The sequence below is a fragment of the Podarcis bocagei genome (assembly GCF_964188305.1).
Source record: "Podarcis bocagei genome assembly, chromosome: 1".
Lineage (NCBI taxonomy): Eukaryota > Metazoa > Chordata > Lepidosauria > Squamata > Lacertidae > Podarcis > Podarcis bocagei.
The window spans coordinates 121,459,777-121,477,078 of NC_138125.1; the positions used below are offsets into that span (position 1 = coordinate 121,459,777).

General features: G+C 40.6%; 1 protein-coding gene across 5 annotated transcripts in view; it reads right to left on the reverse strand.

Annotated features, from left to right (window-relative positions):
* Positions 1-17,302, reverse strand: part of DYNC1I2 (dynein cytoplasmic 1 intermediate chain 2) — a 38,493-nt gene that overhangs the window by 19,951 nt on the left and 1,240 nt on the right. For 2 of the 5 annotated variants that reach the window (XM_081167289.1, XM_081167293.1), the window contains exons 2-6: positions 13,772-13,889; positions 11,180-11,294; positions 5,550-5,694; positions 2,113-2,172; positions 407-522 (exon numbers count right to left, since the gene is read on the reverse strand). In XM_081167289.1, the coding sequence (XP_081023415.1) occupies positions 407-522; positions 2,113-2,172; positions 5,550-5,694; positions 11,180-11,294; positions 13,772-13,889 (554 nt within the window). The remainder of the gene's footprint in view (positions 1-406; positions 523-2,112; positions 2,173-5,549; positions 5,695-11,179; positions 11,295-13,771; positions 13,890-17,302) is intronic. The other 3 variants (XM_081167290.1, XM_081167291.1, XM_081167292.1) reach the window with 3 other exon arrangements.

A 17,302-nucleotide genomic window follows, 5' to 3' on the forward strand; every position in this document is an offset into this window, starting at 1 on the left:
ATTCTCCTCCTTCAGCTCTTTGGATCAGGTTTTCACAGTCCTAACTTCAGAACTTCAAATGGCTTGATCACCCAACAACATTGTGACACCAGGTGATTGACAAGTGAGCAGCCCTGCACACCTGTCAATTCTGGCCCATGAGAATAAATCTTGATTAGGATTTAGTCCATGGAGCCAAAAAAAGTCCCAAATCTGGATGCAACTTGTAGAGTTAAGGAACATAAGCCAGTATTCTATCAAACCCCAAAGTCACATGCAAAAATAGTAATTTCTTGTCCTGCAAACATTTCTGTTCCTGTATTTTCACAAAATAAGTTTTGGAATTTTTCCCTGTGGCATGACCCATCTCACCCTCTTCATGCGGGATTTTTAAAACGAAGGAATAAGAAGAGTAAATCATATTCACCTTCTTTTGGCTGAGTCATAACTGGTGTTTGGGTCTCCTTTGTGTATGTGACCATTTCTCGAGGAGGAAAGTCAACTTGTGTAATTTTGGACATTGCAAGTTTAATAGGTCCACGTCTAAAAAAAATGATGGAGAAAGTTATAATGCAACCACAATTCATGCAACTTACAAAGAACAAATTTGTGGAAAGTCAGACAATCCATCATCTCTATATAACAAGTATTAAATTTAACTATTGCTGAATTATACATCTTTTTATTTTAAAATCAAAAGCCAGCACAGAAGGGGAAACAAAGGAAAGTAAATAAAATGTCAAGAAACGGATTTGTTTGTTATGCTGCTTTTTCAGATGGCAGAAACGCTAGCCCATATAACTGGTATGCACTGAGTTTTAAACAAATTTCCTCCATAAACAACAGTAGGAACCTCCTCAGATTCCCGTGCTGCAGTCCACTCCATTCAGTAGTGTACTCCAGCCCCCATGAGAAGTTTTTTAGGGATGGGAAAGCCACATTCTGCCCACTTCATTTGAACAGCATGTCTCTGGACCAAGCCAATGTAAAATGTGAATTCTGTGCCAATGCAACACAACTGCAATTTAACTTGCAGAAAACTGAGTTACCATCTTGAAATAATATAGTGCAGTTAAGAAAACAATATGTTGCAATACCTCAGCAATCACCAATTGGCAAAATTCCCAGGGAACTATTTGACCGAGATCAGGAGTGGCTAACATTTTTTGGCTAAGGGTCATATTCTCACCCTTGACCAACCTTCCAGGGGCTGCATGCCAGTGGTGTGTATGGCCAAGAGAGTGCAGTCACCCCACACTTGCAAGCACCTCTCACATGCAAACCAGCACACAGTCCCTCCTTCTCATCTGATCTGTGCAGACTAGTTGAGGAAGGTTACTGCTCCTTCCCAGGTCATCAAATGACCAATCTGATTGTGGGGAGAAAACAATTTGCATCCCTCCTCAAGGAGCTCTCTATCCAAGGCCCAGCACTGAGTCTACTTTAAAACTTACTTTCACTGCCTAAAATTTTGGAGCACTTGATCCAGCCTATGGGCTAGCCACCCCTGATCTAGATATATATACATTAATGCCTATGTTTTCACTCAATGAGTAAGGCAAACCCCCAAAATTACTGGCCCTCTTCCCTGTTTTATAAAAATACAACATATTTCCCCCCCAAAGTGCCCAAAGCAAGCCACATACATTATCTCAATAATCCTGTAAGACCAGTATTATTGCTTTATCAAAGGTATGTAGACTTAGACAAGGCATTCATGACTAACGACTTGACATGGATGTCATAAAGTCATTTTTAAAAAAAATTACGAGAATATTTAGTATATTAGTAAATTAAAAGTCTTTAGAAAATTAGTTGCATTAAGATGCTGAATATAAATTCAGAGGTTGCAATCCAGAAATGTACATGCGCCAGATCAAATTTGTTCAGTCATATAACGAACAGCTCTCCCCAAACACAAAACCTTTTTCTGGTTTAACATACTGTTTGTGGAAGCTGATGATCAATAAACTGCACATCATACATCACTTTCACTTAATGATCTGGATGCAACCTTAAACGCATAGCTAAAATTGTTTTACATATTATATTTTAAGACGTGAAATAATTTGGCTTATATAAAAGACAATCATTACAACAAAGATGGAAGATAAAAAAAAATCTCTGCTATACCCCAGATCGGAATCAGAGTGAAGCTGTAGAACTGATGGATCAGTATCCCAATGCAGCGTCCTGACAACACAGGTTGAAGAACAACCATGCAGCATTTGCAAAAAAGGCCAGAGATTAGTGAAGCAAATACATTCTATTAAATGTTAAAAGCTATTGGAAGCTACAATAATATCATGGCTTCAGATATTTTAAAAGTGCCAGAAATATCAGTTAGTGGAAATTGAGTGGACATTCAGCGCTACTACAATAATACATGCATCATACCAATTAAAATAGAAACATACAGTTCAGAACAATTAGTAGAGCGACAGCATTCAGTTGATCATTCAGTAAGATTGATTAAAACCTTTCTACTCGGCTAAAACTGAGGTTTTAAAAAGTGTAATTGTTTTTAATTTCAATATAAGATTTTAATGCAACACCTGTGGAAGGCAGGTATTTCCTTCGAAGACACGCCCCCTTATTTCCCACACGGAAGAAATGGCTTTTCTTAGATAGATGTGCATGTGTTGCATCAGGTCCTAACAAAGAGCAGGGCTCTTTACCCTCAGATCTTTTATACACATGCAAATGTATGCAAATTTAAAAGTTATACAATGAATCGCATAACACTTCTTTAAATAGGTGACATCCCCTGTATTTAGAGATGCATTCAGTCAAGGATAAGCTTTGACTTAACTTAAGAGTTTATTAACACTATACAGCTACATAGATTTAGTGGTGTCACCCGAGATCCAGTTTGTTAACATACTGTGATCTTGCCCGAAGCATTAAATATGTTCAGGAAATTGTCATATTGGTAAAGGAAATGAGTCAACACATAAACCTTTGGGTGCAGGAAAAAGCGCTTTTCCACTGGGATATACTGCTGCTAGTGTTTCCAAGATGTGACATTGCTGTAATTATGGGTTAAGCACTGCCTTGGGCTTATGTCATTTAATTTAAAGCCAACTCAAGACAGTCAATGTTGCAGCATTCAGCAAGTTAAGCAGTGCAGTACTAACTATGTTTACTCAGAAGTAAGTCTGCTGAATTTGAGATTTACTTTCTTGTAAGTAGGTTTAAGACAACAACCATTTAGGAAATATTTCAAGTTGCAACTATATAGTATATAGAGCAACATACTTTAACCTACATAAATAAAATTGTATACATTTTAGTCTTGTGGCCTACTAGAATGCTAGAAAATGCTAGAATGCTAGAAAAGCAAAGCAAATATAAATAAACACACATATCAGACGTTCTAATGACTAACCACATTCAAAATTCTGAATAAAGAGGTTTGTCTTTTGATAAGTAATTAAGTTGCTTTCATGAAACTCGAAAATCATTTCAGATAGATTTTGCATTAAAATAACTGGTCTACTGTTCACTATAAATTCATTACTCCAATTATTTATTAAATTTAATTCATACCCCTCTTTTCTACAACAGGATGCACCAAAGCAGCACACAAAAATAAAATCACCAGCAATCCAACAAAATATTAATAATGTAGAAGTGCAACAAAAGAATAACAAGTTGACAAAATAGCAGAGCGGTAGCATTAAAAATTCACCTGAATAGATCTTCAAAACTTGCCTAGAGCAGACAAAAGGGAACCTAATGGTTTTCCCAGGGAAGAAATTCTAGTTTTGGTACCATAGCCAAAAAGGCCCTGTACTGCTGCTGGAAGGATAGAGAACAGGGCATCTGAAGGCAATCTTAGGACTCAGGCAGCTTTGCATGGAAGAACATACATCTGGAGATAACTCTTAACCCCCTAGGATCAGGCTTTGGTCCAACCAACACATACATACATATAGGTATAGGTACAAGATTTCTTCCACTTGCGCTACCACTGGATATAACTCACAGAACAGAACATCCCCTTCCTCTCCTGACCCCTGACCCCCCCCCCCCGATCTGCTCTGAAGGGTCCCTCAACTCTCCAGAGCAGTGCAGGGGGCTCCAGGGGTGAGGAGAGAAAGTGTTATTCACACTGTGTGAATGAAACTGTGTTCCACCCATCCATAGACACAGTTGGCTAGAACCCTTAATCAACACCATTTATTGGGTGAATCCCATGATGGAAGACTTGGTATTCATAGAATTCTCATGGCAGGGAAGTCACAGAAGCACAGCTGCTATTTTATGCCCCACCAAATGTAATATGAGAATCCCCAAACTACGTAGGAGAAGCCACCAGATGGGCTTCTCCTGTATGATCCAGAAATTCTCATGCAATCCTTCTGGCACATGAAGGACTGGTGCTACTGTGGCTCCCTCATTGCCAGATGATTGTGGAATTTACAAAGTATACGTTCTGTCCCCTAGGTGCTTAACCTAAAGATACACTTCCTTATTTTCCAATAGAAAGTGGAACTCTACCCTATTTTGCGGGCTCAGGTCAGATATACCATCATTTTTCTTTTTTTCAAAACAAAGAAAGTGTCTTAAATGGCAGAAGCGAAGCCCACAGTCACAACTGAACTACTACACTACAAGTGATTTCCATCTGCACATGACTGTACCCAACCACATGTTGATGGTAAACTAAGGCTATCTATGACTATATGAATTAATACATAATGACACAGTTTCTCTTACTGGTGACCCACCAGGAGGAAATATCTAGTAGTGAAATGATACTTCCATTTCTACTTAAGACTGTATGTTCCATGTACATGGATGCAGCCAAGAAAGCCAATCGTAAATTCTCACAATACCGATTTTTAGGAAGAGACTGGGCTCTTCAGGGAGATAATTTACACCCTAATGTAGGCCAGTTTAGCCTGACTCATGGCACTGATGATCTTGACATCTGCTCAAAATACCAATGCTCAGCGCATAAGCATGTTTGTACGTGTGTGCACCCCCCACCAGTGATGATATAGCAATCCCAGGGTAAAATGAATAACTATCAGAACATTCCTGAGAGATATATTTGAGCATACAGAGTAATAAGTTGAATTTAAAAACAAGAAGCAAGAAACAATGAACTAGGGTGCAGCATTGGATAAACACTGGCTAAGTGAACTATGTGATTTATTAAAGTATTTTAGAATTAAAAATATGGTACAATCCCTCCCTCCTTAGTATATGGAAATTGCTCATTACTTAGAACCAGATGCTGGCACACTGCCCACTTCCTCATCTAACCCTTCCTCTGTAACCAAAGATTTCATCCAAGAGTTTTGGTAAACTTTAAAGTACGTTCTTGGGTAGAGACCTGGACTAGAAAGAGAAGGCTAGATGGGGAAATAGGAAATCACACCAGCCTCTCATTCTGAGGAGAGGGTTCTGCTGGGTCCTATGACATGTTTGGAGAGATTGTGCCATACCTTTAAAGCAGAAAATTATTTTTTCAGTAACGTTAACACTTGTCAATTTTAATACTGTACTGCATTTTTGAGACCCCAACATATTTAATCCGGAAATCTTTTAAGAAAACATACCTAGAACCAACAGCACCATCACCAGAATCTTGGCTTCCAGCCTCACTTGGTGTGCTCACAGATTTCGAAGATGGAGACATAGGAGGAGGGACTAAATAGTGAAACAGACAGGTATCCGCTGTTACTAGTCGTAGAGGTTGCACAGCTTAGGATGTTTCCAAATTAATTTAACATGGAAGCATTAAAAAAGTGATGGTAAACAAAAAATAAAATAAAATGGATGAAAATGAATAATAGAAAAAAAGGGGAAAAGACAATGTTAACATATCATGCTGGAGACTCATGCAGTTTTTAGCATTTAATGCATTTTGGGGTTATGTAGCAAGTATACTTTATACAAAATGCTGGGATAATAAGGATTCTACAGTTTAATACTTAGCTAAAAAACTGTTATTCAGAAACTGAAATATGTTATTAAAATTTACACAATGAATTTGGGGTTGTTATATCTTATAATACCAATTATTATTGGAGCGGGGGTGAGGAGTCATAAAACAAGCTCTTCTCCAAAACACAGTGTTTTAAACTTGTAATTATTTACTGAAAACAGTTTGTTCTCTTCAGCTAAACCTCGATTTATAAGTTCTTAACATTATATTTTTAAAAGCCTCACCTTAAAAGGGAAGTTTGTTTACAACATTTTGTGATACAAATTTAGTGCAACTGGAATGGTAAATGAGAAGCAGCAGCATGCAACCTAAAACATGTGCCTATCAATTAATTATGCTTGTGCAACATCCAATAAAGGTGTACAAGTTTTAATGTCTCTACATTGGTTTTTATCCAGATCTGCATTTTTCAGAGCCAAATATCCCCACAACAAGTAATTTTGTTTTCACTGAGGATAAATGGGAGTATGTATTGAGCTGGATTCAGATTTTCCATGAGAAGAATTCAGCTTACAGGATGCTTCTCCTGGAGGAAGGAGAGGCAATTTTCAGACTCGTTCTTTGTTCTGTTGACCCCAGAAAAGCTACTCTGGAGGATTTGGGGACCCTCCAAAATAGAAAGGGAAGGTGGCATTGACAAATAAAGTTTTTCCCCATCTTCCATAACCCACATGGTAAATCTCAGGCAGTTCTGATTGGGAAAGGGAAACTCAAAAGCCAGTCAATCAATAAACATTATGCTGATGCAGTTGAACTGATATACAGATTTCTTATTTGAATTATACAAAGGAATTAAAAGTGTTCCAATTGCAGATATAATTGCTGATTATAAGAAATATTTTCAGAAAGGGGAAGGACAGAATGTCTTATCCTACAGCACTATATTAAAAATCATATGCCTTGCTACTCGTCACTGCTCAGTGTCTTCAAAATATGAAAATATAAGCTTTGGAAATGGAAAAGTATTTTTAATAAAACACATTAATCCTTCTATAGGACTAGTAAAATCAAAACATTGTTTTTTAATAAACTGCTATTTTCATGTTATTTTAAAAGAATATGCACTAACACTTAGTCCTGGAGACAGACACAACCCATTATTTGATTATTCTAAGAGGGGCATGCTGAATCAAGTTCTTTGTTATGTTTTTAACTAGTTGCTACTGCCATCTATTGGTTGTTAAACAGTATGATGGTTTAGAACAGAGCTTTCCAAACTGTATGTTGCGACAGTATGTGTAGGTGTGTCGCGCAAAAGCTCCCCACACTCCTTCCAGGGCAGCTGGAAAGTGGTTAGTTTAACTTCCTGTTTGCTAGTAAAACTGAATTACTGTGTCATGAAATGATGCATGTCTAAAAAGTGTGTCATCAACATGAAAGGTTTCGAAAGCTCTGGTTTAGAACCTTCAAATATTGTAGGTGCCTTTTTCTATTAGAGGAAACTATAGTATTTCCTCCAATAAAGTACCATATTTTTCGCTCTATTGGACGCACCGGACCATAGGACGCACCAGACCATAGGAGGGGGGAAACAGGGGGGGGGAATCTTGTTTTCCCCCTCTAAAACAAGGTGCGTTCTGTGCGTTCAAGGTGCGTTCAGCCGAAGCCTCCGGAGCCTAGCGGGAGTTTCCGCTGGGCTCCGGAGGCTTTGGGTTCCTTTCGACCTGCTCTTTGGGGCTGGCGGGGGGGCACTGCTTTCACCCACCGCCAGCCCCAAAGACCAGGTCGGGGAACAGCAGGAAGGCGGCGCTCCACCTCCCCGCTGTCCCCCAAGCTTGTGGGGCTGGTGGTGGGGAGAAGTGCTGCTTTCCCCACCGCCAGCCTCCAAACCAGGTCGGGTTTGGAGGCTGATATTCGCAAGCCTTGGGAGCCTGGCGGCAACTCCCGCAGGCTCCCAAGGCTTGCGGATATCTGACCGAAGCCCAGGGCGCGCTGTGCAGCGCTCCCTGGGCTTCGGGATGCAGGCTGCTGTCCGCAAGCCTTGGGAGCCCGGCGGGAACTCCTGCCAGGCTCCCAAGGCTTGCTGATAGCTTCCTGAAGCCTGGAGAGAGAGGGGGGTCGGTGCGCACCGACCCATCTCGCTCTCCAGGCTTCAGCGAAAGCCTGCATTCGCTGCATAGGACGCAAACACATTTCCCCTTCATTTTTGGAGGGGGGAAAGTGCGTCCTATAGAGTGAAAAATACGGTAGTTTACATGTAATATTGATTAGGAAGCAAATAGCTTCCAATTCAGTGAGACCTGAGCTAGAGTAGAGAGTGGTAGAATAGATTTTAAACCACTGCAGACAACAGATCGGAAACATGGAGTTGTGCCCAAAAATGTTATCACATTCACACAACGACTTCCACTTGTACAACAAAAATTCTCTTCCAACTCCTCTCCCCACATGCACCTCACGCTCCCAAGTCTGCTCCAGAAAGTTGGACCCCTAAAGCCGATTATTTTGTGGAGGGAGTCTTCTACTGCACAAGTGAAATTCCTTGCCTGAACAGAACAACTTGGGCACAACCCATGAATTTTAAATGCTCCCCTATGCAAGAATTTCCCTGCTGTTCAGACCACTCCACAGTGTGGGTGCTTGCCATCTGCATGTCTTTCCCTTTAATGATTGGGAAGTATTTTTAAAATGTGATCACTCACCTATAGTCTGAAGTGGTTTAATCTGTCCTACCTCCTAAGAAGCCTATTACTATTTACCTCATAAATACAATTAGAACTGGTCTGTTAATGAAGCAAAACTGAACATACTCTACTTAAGCTGAATTAGTAGCCGATTAATAAAATTTATAAATAATAATAAAATTAGCTCATCGTTTTTTGAACAACAAGGAGAGTTTGCCAATTCAAACATTAAATCAAAATGACCTAAGCATAACAAAACTGGTGACTAAGCCCAACTGAACAAAATAGGACTTACTCCTGTTAATAAAATGGTATGGTCAGTTACGATCCAGTGCCAAATATTATAATCTTCACAGGAGCACCAAAGATTAAGGTCCTTCCTGCACCACCAGCCCTTAAATTTTGGAAGCAGTTTCTAACAAAAGCGCCAATGAAGTTATATTTGATAAAAGTATGGCTACAAAGTTCTACTAGTGTCTTTTCCTTTTCAAAATATTCCCATCAGCAGTGTTAAAGGCTATTTGGTATTTGGAAATACAGTGGTACCTCGGGTTAAGTACTTAATTCGTTCTGGAGGTCCGTTCTTAACCTGAAACTGTTCTTAACCTGAAACACCGCTTTAACTAATGGGGCCTCCTCCTGCGGCTGCGCCGCCGGAGCCCGATTTCTGTTCTTATCCTGAAGCAAAGTTCTTAACCTGAAGCACTATTTCAGGGTTAGTGGAGCGTGTAACCTGAAGCGTATGTAACCTGAAGCGTATGTAACCCGAGGTACCAGTGTACATTAGCTTGAAAAGTAGACATAAACAAAAGGAGGCTGCCTCAGTTATACTACTGCACTAAAAATGTTTATGTCGCAGCCAGATCGCCCTCACATCCAAGGAGTCAAGGAATCACATCCAAGGAATCACGCTGTCAAGGAGGACAGCACCGAGGTCCTCAATAAATTTGCTGCAGACTTTGCTATGGAAGCCACTTCTAAAGCCGATGTTCACGTGGAACCCCACAAGAAGTAGCTCCACACTGGCCCATCACTTCCAAGCCAGTCCCTTGCCAATGCTCGAGAAGTTAGCTCAGAGCATAGATGTCAAGCTGGGCTGCGACTGGATGGCTGCAATATTCTCCTAGGATCTTAGATTTGCCAATCATGAGACCCTCCAGGTGATCTACCCATACACCGCAGAACGATGATGAGCTGGAGCTTGTCCCAAGGGACTTCATGTCTCCTGTGGAGCAGGTCACCACCAGCGCAGGCTGGATTTATGGCACTTCGCTTGTGACAGGGTGCTATGGACTGCTGCCCAAGAATTACATCACCAAAGCAGATGAGTGCGGCACGTGGGTGTCCTATGGGTCACATGCCATTCTAAATGCTAATTCATCCCTCTCCCTCCTGATGTTCACTGACGGAGTGGTGGATCGAAGACTGCAGGAGGATCAAGGACAAGGGGATACTGGGCCCCTCACAATCTTCTGCCAGAGTATGCAGCCCTTAAGGATCACCAACCCACCTGGGCCACAGAAGAGGCGCCTTTTCGTTTGCCGACAAGGCAAAAGGATGGATGTTGTGTTTGGGAAATACTGGCTCTCAGTGTTTGATGCCGAAGGAAGGTACGTACATGCGGACAAAATATTTATTTTGTACTGGTTAGGAAGCTGCCCTATTCCAAGAGAAGAACTGAAAAAGTATCATATCTATACAGGGTAGGCTTTTTATCTAATCTTTTGCAATGTTGCAATGCCCCCTTGTGGCAGAGTTATCGTCTCCTTTTTATATGCCTACAGATAGCTTAAAAGAAATCATTAAAAGTTTTAGCAACTTAAAAGGAAAATTACTAGAAGTACTTTGAAAATACTCTCCTTTAAGCATTATGTCATCTGTAATATTAACTACAAATATATGTTCAGTTTAGGAAGATATTCCTGTTTCTACTTGCTAAATCCGCAGATAGTTTAAGACATCCTGCTTGAACACTTTTTTAAAGGGTACTTTAATAACAGAAACGTTGGCTTGAATCTTGAATTCCCACAAGCAGAACTCCACTCATGGGATACTCCCATAAGAGGAAGGAAAGTGGCAATTTCCTCCAATTTCACCCAGCAGAACTGTTCTGCCAGGCCAGGAGACCCTCCGGAACATCATGGGAAGTGTCATGGGAGGGTACTGGGCAAAGGGAGAAATGGACAAAAAAAAGCTACCGCCACCATTCTCCCAGAGGAAGCCTCTCTGGGGAACCCTGCACCCAATCCATACATTACATTTTTTATATTTTAGAAATATAGTGTGAATAAATTAAACAAATCCAGCTTTGGATGCCTTCATATTACTTTCATATCTCAGATACTTTAGCATTGAGTTTTATAGGACAATTTTAAAGCTCTGGGATTATGCTCCAAATATTGTAACAATAAATGATCAAATTATACTTATCTGTGTATGGACATATTTAAAATCAGATATAAGCAATAAGTTACGAGAAGCATCACAAGAAAAGCTGTGGCAATAATGAACATACAACAGATACATGCATATGTGAGTAACAACTTTCATGCGAATACAAGTACCACTAAGGTGGTGGTGAGAGATATTCATGGTAAATTTTCTTTATAACTCTTACCCATAGGAGCATCTGGCGTTAAACCCATGCTCTGAAGCAAGGCTTCAGCTTCCCGTCTCTTCTTTTCAAGGTCAGACTCATCTTGTACAGGAAGAGCTTCTTTCTTCTGATCAGTCTATATATTTTTTAAAAAAATAACAAGTTATGTGACAGTGCATACTTTCACATACCACTTGTTTTATGTGCAAGGAAAAGGTTTTAAAAGAAAAATTACTTCATTTCATAGAAATGGGATACAGGTAATATTAACTGCATTTATATTTCACTGATAAAGTCAGTGAGGAAGAATTATGCCAGCTCTAGCCATTTCTTGGTCACAACACAGAGCAAGGCAAATGTGGATAGGGGTAGGAACTTAAGCTTATTACTGTAGCAAGTTCCCGAAGACCAACAAATGGCCTAAGGGTCTACCCTAAAATCAGTCAATGGCAAGAGGGTATAGCTCAATGAAAATATCAACCAAGTCTGTGGCAGGTGTGAAAAAATATGATTTCCATGTTAATGAGTAAATATAAAACTGCCAATATTTTTTTAAAAAATCCACCCCCACTCTGTGATTTCTGGATGTTGTTTGTTTCTTTTTTAATGCCAAATCTACAAGAAAAAGCTCATCTAAATGGTCTCAATCCTAGTCGCCAGCTATGGCATTTAACATTAGTGAATACTTTAAAGATATTGATGTTAGCCTTTGCATTCCAGAGATTTATGCAAATTCAAAGATCCGTGATATTATATATTTATCAAAAAGTGAGTTGTATCAAACTGAACCATTAGAAAACAACCAGCTACTTTTCTGTAACCATAGTCTTGCATTGTACTGAGAAAAAAATTAGCTTCTAATTGACATATCTGGATTGTTCAATCACATAGTGCTCTGAGATATCTGACAACTGTACAGTTCAGCTACACAGAAGTTACATTCAAGATTGTTGGTTCTTCAAAGCTTAACTTCAGCAGGTCTTAAATGCTTTGCTGAAATAGAGCCAAGCTTCATACCAGCTGCTTGTGAAAAACCTACACATCATCTCTGCCAATTGTGCACTTAAGGCAGTGTTTGTACCAACTTCCAATTTCCCAGTACAGTGGTGCCCCGCAAGACGAACGCCTCGCAAGACGGAAAACCCGCTAGACGAAAGGGTTTTCCGTTTTGGAGGCGCTTCGCAAAATGAATTGCCCTATGGGGTTGCTTCGCAAGACGAAAAAATCTTGCGCGTCCCCGCGGGTTTTTTTCGCTCCCCCCCCTTTTCCTAAGCCGCCTATCAGCTGTTCCGCTGAAAAACCCGCTTAACAGCTGATCACGGAAAGCCGCTAGACCGCTGTAGCGCTAATCAATGGGCTTGCTTCGCAAGACGAAAAAATCGCTAGACGACGAGAATCGCGGAACGGATTCTTTTCGTCTTGCGAGGCACCACTGTATATGAAGACTGCAAAGTAACTGGGTAAAGATCAAGAAAGTACTAAAATGGCACTGCATTCTTCTTTTTATTTATTACATATATAAGGTAACTTTTCTCCATGGGCCTCAAAGTGGCATACGTCACTCTCCTTCCTTTCTAAAGAACCCTGTGCGGCAAATTTGACTGAGAGATACTGTCCTCATCTTAGGGTCTTAACAAAATATTTCCAGTTTGAACTGTTTTCCTGTGCTTGTACACCAACATTCCAAAAACAGTACAACACTAATTAGAGTGGTTTAAATATGCATTTTTTTTATTTTTCCAGTATTGCTAAATCATTACCATAGGGTCCAATTACTCCACACACACCCAATATTGGCATGCCAGAGGAATACCAAAAATAAGAGTATCATAGAATTGTAGAGTTGGCAGGGACTGCAAGAATCATCTAGTCTAATGCAAGAATCTTTTACCCAACATGGGCCTCAAACCCACAACCCTGATATTAAGTGTCTCAGGCTCTACTGACTGAGCCATCCCAGAGCAGAATGCTGGACAGTTTTTTGTTTCTTTTTACAATCTTAATACTTCAGAATGCATATGCCCTTGCACAAGCATACCACAGCATTAAAATGCCTCAAAGAATAAATGAACTGCCTTTGGTAATGCCGCTAGAGAAAAACCTTCCCTTACAGGAAGATGAGCCATGCCAGGAAATCACTTTCTAGCTGAGCCGATGGAAGAGTAGTGTTCTCATACTACTAAACTAAGCTGCTACTGGAGCAGTCTATGAACAGGACAGAAGTAAGACTATGCTTGGAGTACAAAGCCAAGCTTCATGATGACAGTACAGGTGCAGATAGCTTCTACCTCACCCAACGTGCCACATAGCTGTCATCTTTCATCCACCACAGATATAGTCATCAGATAACGTACATTTTAATGAATATCCAGTTAAAAGAATGAAGCTATTTCCAATGATTTTTTTAGCATGTAACACACATGCTTGGATCACACAAATGCTAAACCACAATTTAGCATTATATGTATGTGCTTCTGTGAGCTTAAACAAAACCTTGGCCTCCTCACATGTAGGGAGGAGTGAAGCAGGTGCATAAAGCTCCTTTGTTTATTTATCTCAATATATTAAGCTGGGATACAATCATCTCACAGATGTAATTTGAAAAGTTCTTACTTCCTTTTTCTTTCGCTCTTCCTCTTTTCTCTTCTTCTCCTCTCTGATTTGGGCCAAGCGTTGTTTCTTACGCTCCAGCTCAGCCTTCAGCTCACTTTTATCAGACATGATTAGAATCCTGTCGACAAAATAAAGATTACATGAAGAATTATATATACATAAATGAAAGGCCCTTATGCAAATCTATCATAAATAAATTCCCTAGAATAAATGTATGCTCATATGAAAAACCTTAGCCTCCCTTGGAAGACATATATTATGTACCAAAATTAGACTCAATTTTTGCATTATTGCATTCCAAAGACTAGAACAGGGGATGGGAAACCTATGGCCCTCAGTACATTTCTGGACTCAAATTTCAGAAATCCTCAGCTAGCATCGCCAATGGTCAGAGATGGTGGAAAGGTTAGCCACCCCTGGTCTAAGCTTTCTGCTAAAAGCGAAATAAAGGTGGTTATAATGCAGTACATCCTTTTCAAACAGGCTGTATTTGTTTGTTTGCAACTGAGAAATGCAAACCAAACTCTGCCGATACTCCTATATCCAAAACAATCAAAGGCAGCATAGGAGAGGAAAATTCCAACTGCCTAAATACAGTTGGCATAAGTACATAAATACAGGGAGCAGGAAGACAGCTAATACCTGCTGGGCAGAATTTTTCCAAATAATAATTTTGAGAGAGATAACAGTCCCTGTTCAGTTAAGAAACTCCTAAATTGGATTAAATAAAAGTTGTATGCCACAAGTTAGTGCATGTACACATTAAAATCAGAATTTAATTCTGAAGGGGCAGCAAGTAAAATTAATGTACATTCATTGAATATATCAAACCTCCTGTTTCAAGATGTTTCACAGAGGTACATCTGGCATTCTCGTTTCCTGCTGAAAACACCTATTTACCCTGGCCTTTGAGAGTTAGTTTGTTTTGTTGATTCTATATTATTCTGGTTTTGATTGGAACACATTTACTCATTTTTTATAACTGTATATTGTAATGCTGTGACATGCCTTTGGAACTTGTGATTTTAAAAAAATATAAATTAAAATAAAATAAAGTTTTTAAGAGCTTCTTAGAGGATTACAGAGTACAGTATTAGCTGGAAATGAACGAATGGATGCAAAAGTCACTCTTGTACTCCTGAAAAGTTCTATTATGAATGTTAATACTTTAAACAATTTTGAGGTTAAACTAATCCAGTTATGTAACCTTTCTTTCTTTTTTCAGTGGCAGAGACAAACAATAATGCCACTAGGACTGCCTCTGGTGTGTTTCCATCATTTCATAAAAAGCACAGCAACCTGCCAGACATTGACTATTCCAGTGCATGCTTACTCAGAAGCAAATTCTGCTTACTTTCAAGAAAGGGACCACTCCTACCATAACTCTGCACAGGACCTTGCAAACTAATCCTATGCTAAATTAAGACATGCCCAAACAATGACACTCAGGCAAGCAATGCTTGAATCACGTTAAAGCAAAGGTGGGAAGCCTGTGCCCCCCTGAAACATACAACTGTAGAGTTGGAAGGGACCCCAAGAGTCATCTAGTCCAACCCCTTGCAACGCAGGAACTTCAACACCCATCAGCCCCAATCTGCCTGGTCAGCAGTTAAGAGATTACAGGAGCTGCAGTCTAACAACATCTGGACGGCCGCAGGTTTCCCAGACACAGGTGCTTCCACAGAGCATTAGAATCAGGGCTGGCCCAGCCATTAGGCAAGGTGAGGCAACCACTCACCCGGGCAGCACATCCTATTGCCAATCTTTCTTCCTGTTTTAAATCATCCTTGATGCCTTCTTCTCTGGCAGGGAAGGAGGCACCATTCTAGGGTCCTCCTCAGGTGCCAAAATGCCTTTCCCCAGCCCTAATTATAGCCCATTTCCATTGCAAAGCTGTAACTGGCTGAAGTGGGCTCTGACCAAGCTTGTGCCCCTACCTAAAATGTGTTGTCAGCTTTTCAGAGGGGCAGCCCTGTTAAGTGGGCAAAAACCTATGAAGAGTAATGGGGGGGGCACCTTAAGAGGATTTTATGGCAGAAGCTGAGGCAGGTTCTGGCCTACAGAAGACTTATGCAGTACAAAGCTGCACCGTCACCCCAAAGTCAGTGACAATGTTGAGACTGCTGTAAACATTTAATGGGCAGAGGGCAGCAATAGCAACAAAGTACCTCTTGGATCCTACCGGTTCTATTTCTGCAAAAGTGAACAACTCTAGTCTAGTTGGAGTTGGGTATCTGCCCTAATTGATGGAAAGAACATCCATGCTGGTGGGCATAAACTTGGCCTTGGCCTAGAACTGGAGGCTTAAAAGGTGTGGGAAAAGCTGCCGCAGGAAATGGGGGCATCAGAAGAATATTATTATTACTATTACTACTATTACTATTGCTATTATTATTATCTATATACAGTGGTACCTCAGGTTACATACGCTTCAGGTTACATACGCTTCAGGTTACAGACTCCGCTAACCCATAAATAGTACCTCGGGTTAAGAACTTTGCTTCAGGATGAGAACAGAAATTGTGCTCCGGTGGCGCGGCAGCAGCGGGAGGCCCCATTAGCTAAAGTGATGCTTCAGGTTAAGAACAGTTTCAGGTTAAGAACGGACCTCCGGAACGAATTAAGTACTTAACCCGAGGTACCACTGTACCGCCCTATACCCGCAGGTCTTGGGGTGGTTCACAGGATAAAATCACAATACAAAAACACAAAATACATAATGAAAACTAAATACAACAACCCAGTAACGCCCCCAACACATTTTTAAAGGGCATTGAATGTCAATCAACCCAAGATCTGGTGGAAAAGGAACGTTTTTGCCTGGCGCCTAAAGGTTTATAATGAAGGTGCCAGGTGAACCTATTTGGGGAGAGCAATTCCACAGATGAGGAGCCACTATGGAAAGGACCCTTTCTCGTGTTGCAACCCTTAGGACCTCTTGTGGATGAGGCACACAAATGAGGCCCTCAGAAGATGATCTCAGGGTCCAGGTGGGTTCATATGGGAAGAGGAGGTCCTTGAGGTATTGCAGTCCTGAGCCGTTGAAGGCTCTATAGGTCAAAACCAGCACTTTGAATTGGGCCCGGAAACTAATTGGTAGCTGACTAATTGCATAGCTGTCAACGTTTCTCTTTTTTAAAAAGAGAAATTCCCTTATTCCAAATAGGATTCCTCACAAGAAAAGGGCAAAGTTGACAGCTATGGACTAAGACCAGTGTGATATGCTCAAACCGTCTTGCCCCGGTGAGTAACCGGGTCTTAAAAAGTAATTCCAGTATAACAATAATAATAATAATTTATTATTTATACCCCGCCCATCTGGCTGGGTTTCCCCAGCCACTCTGGGCGGCTTCCAACAAAACACTAAAATACAATAGTCTGTTAAACATTAAAAGCTTTCCTAAACAGGGTTGCCTTCAGATGTCTTCTAAAAGTCTGGTAGTAGTTCTCTTTGACATCTGGTGGGAGGGTGTTCCACAGGGCGGGCGCCACTACCGAGAAGGCCCTCTGCCTGGTTCCCTGTAACTTGGC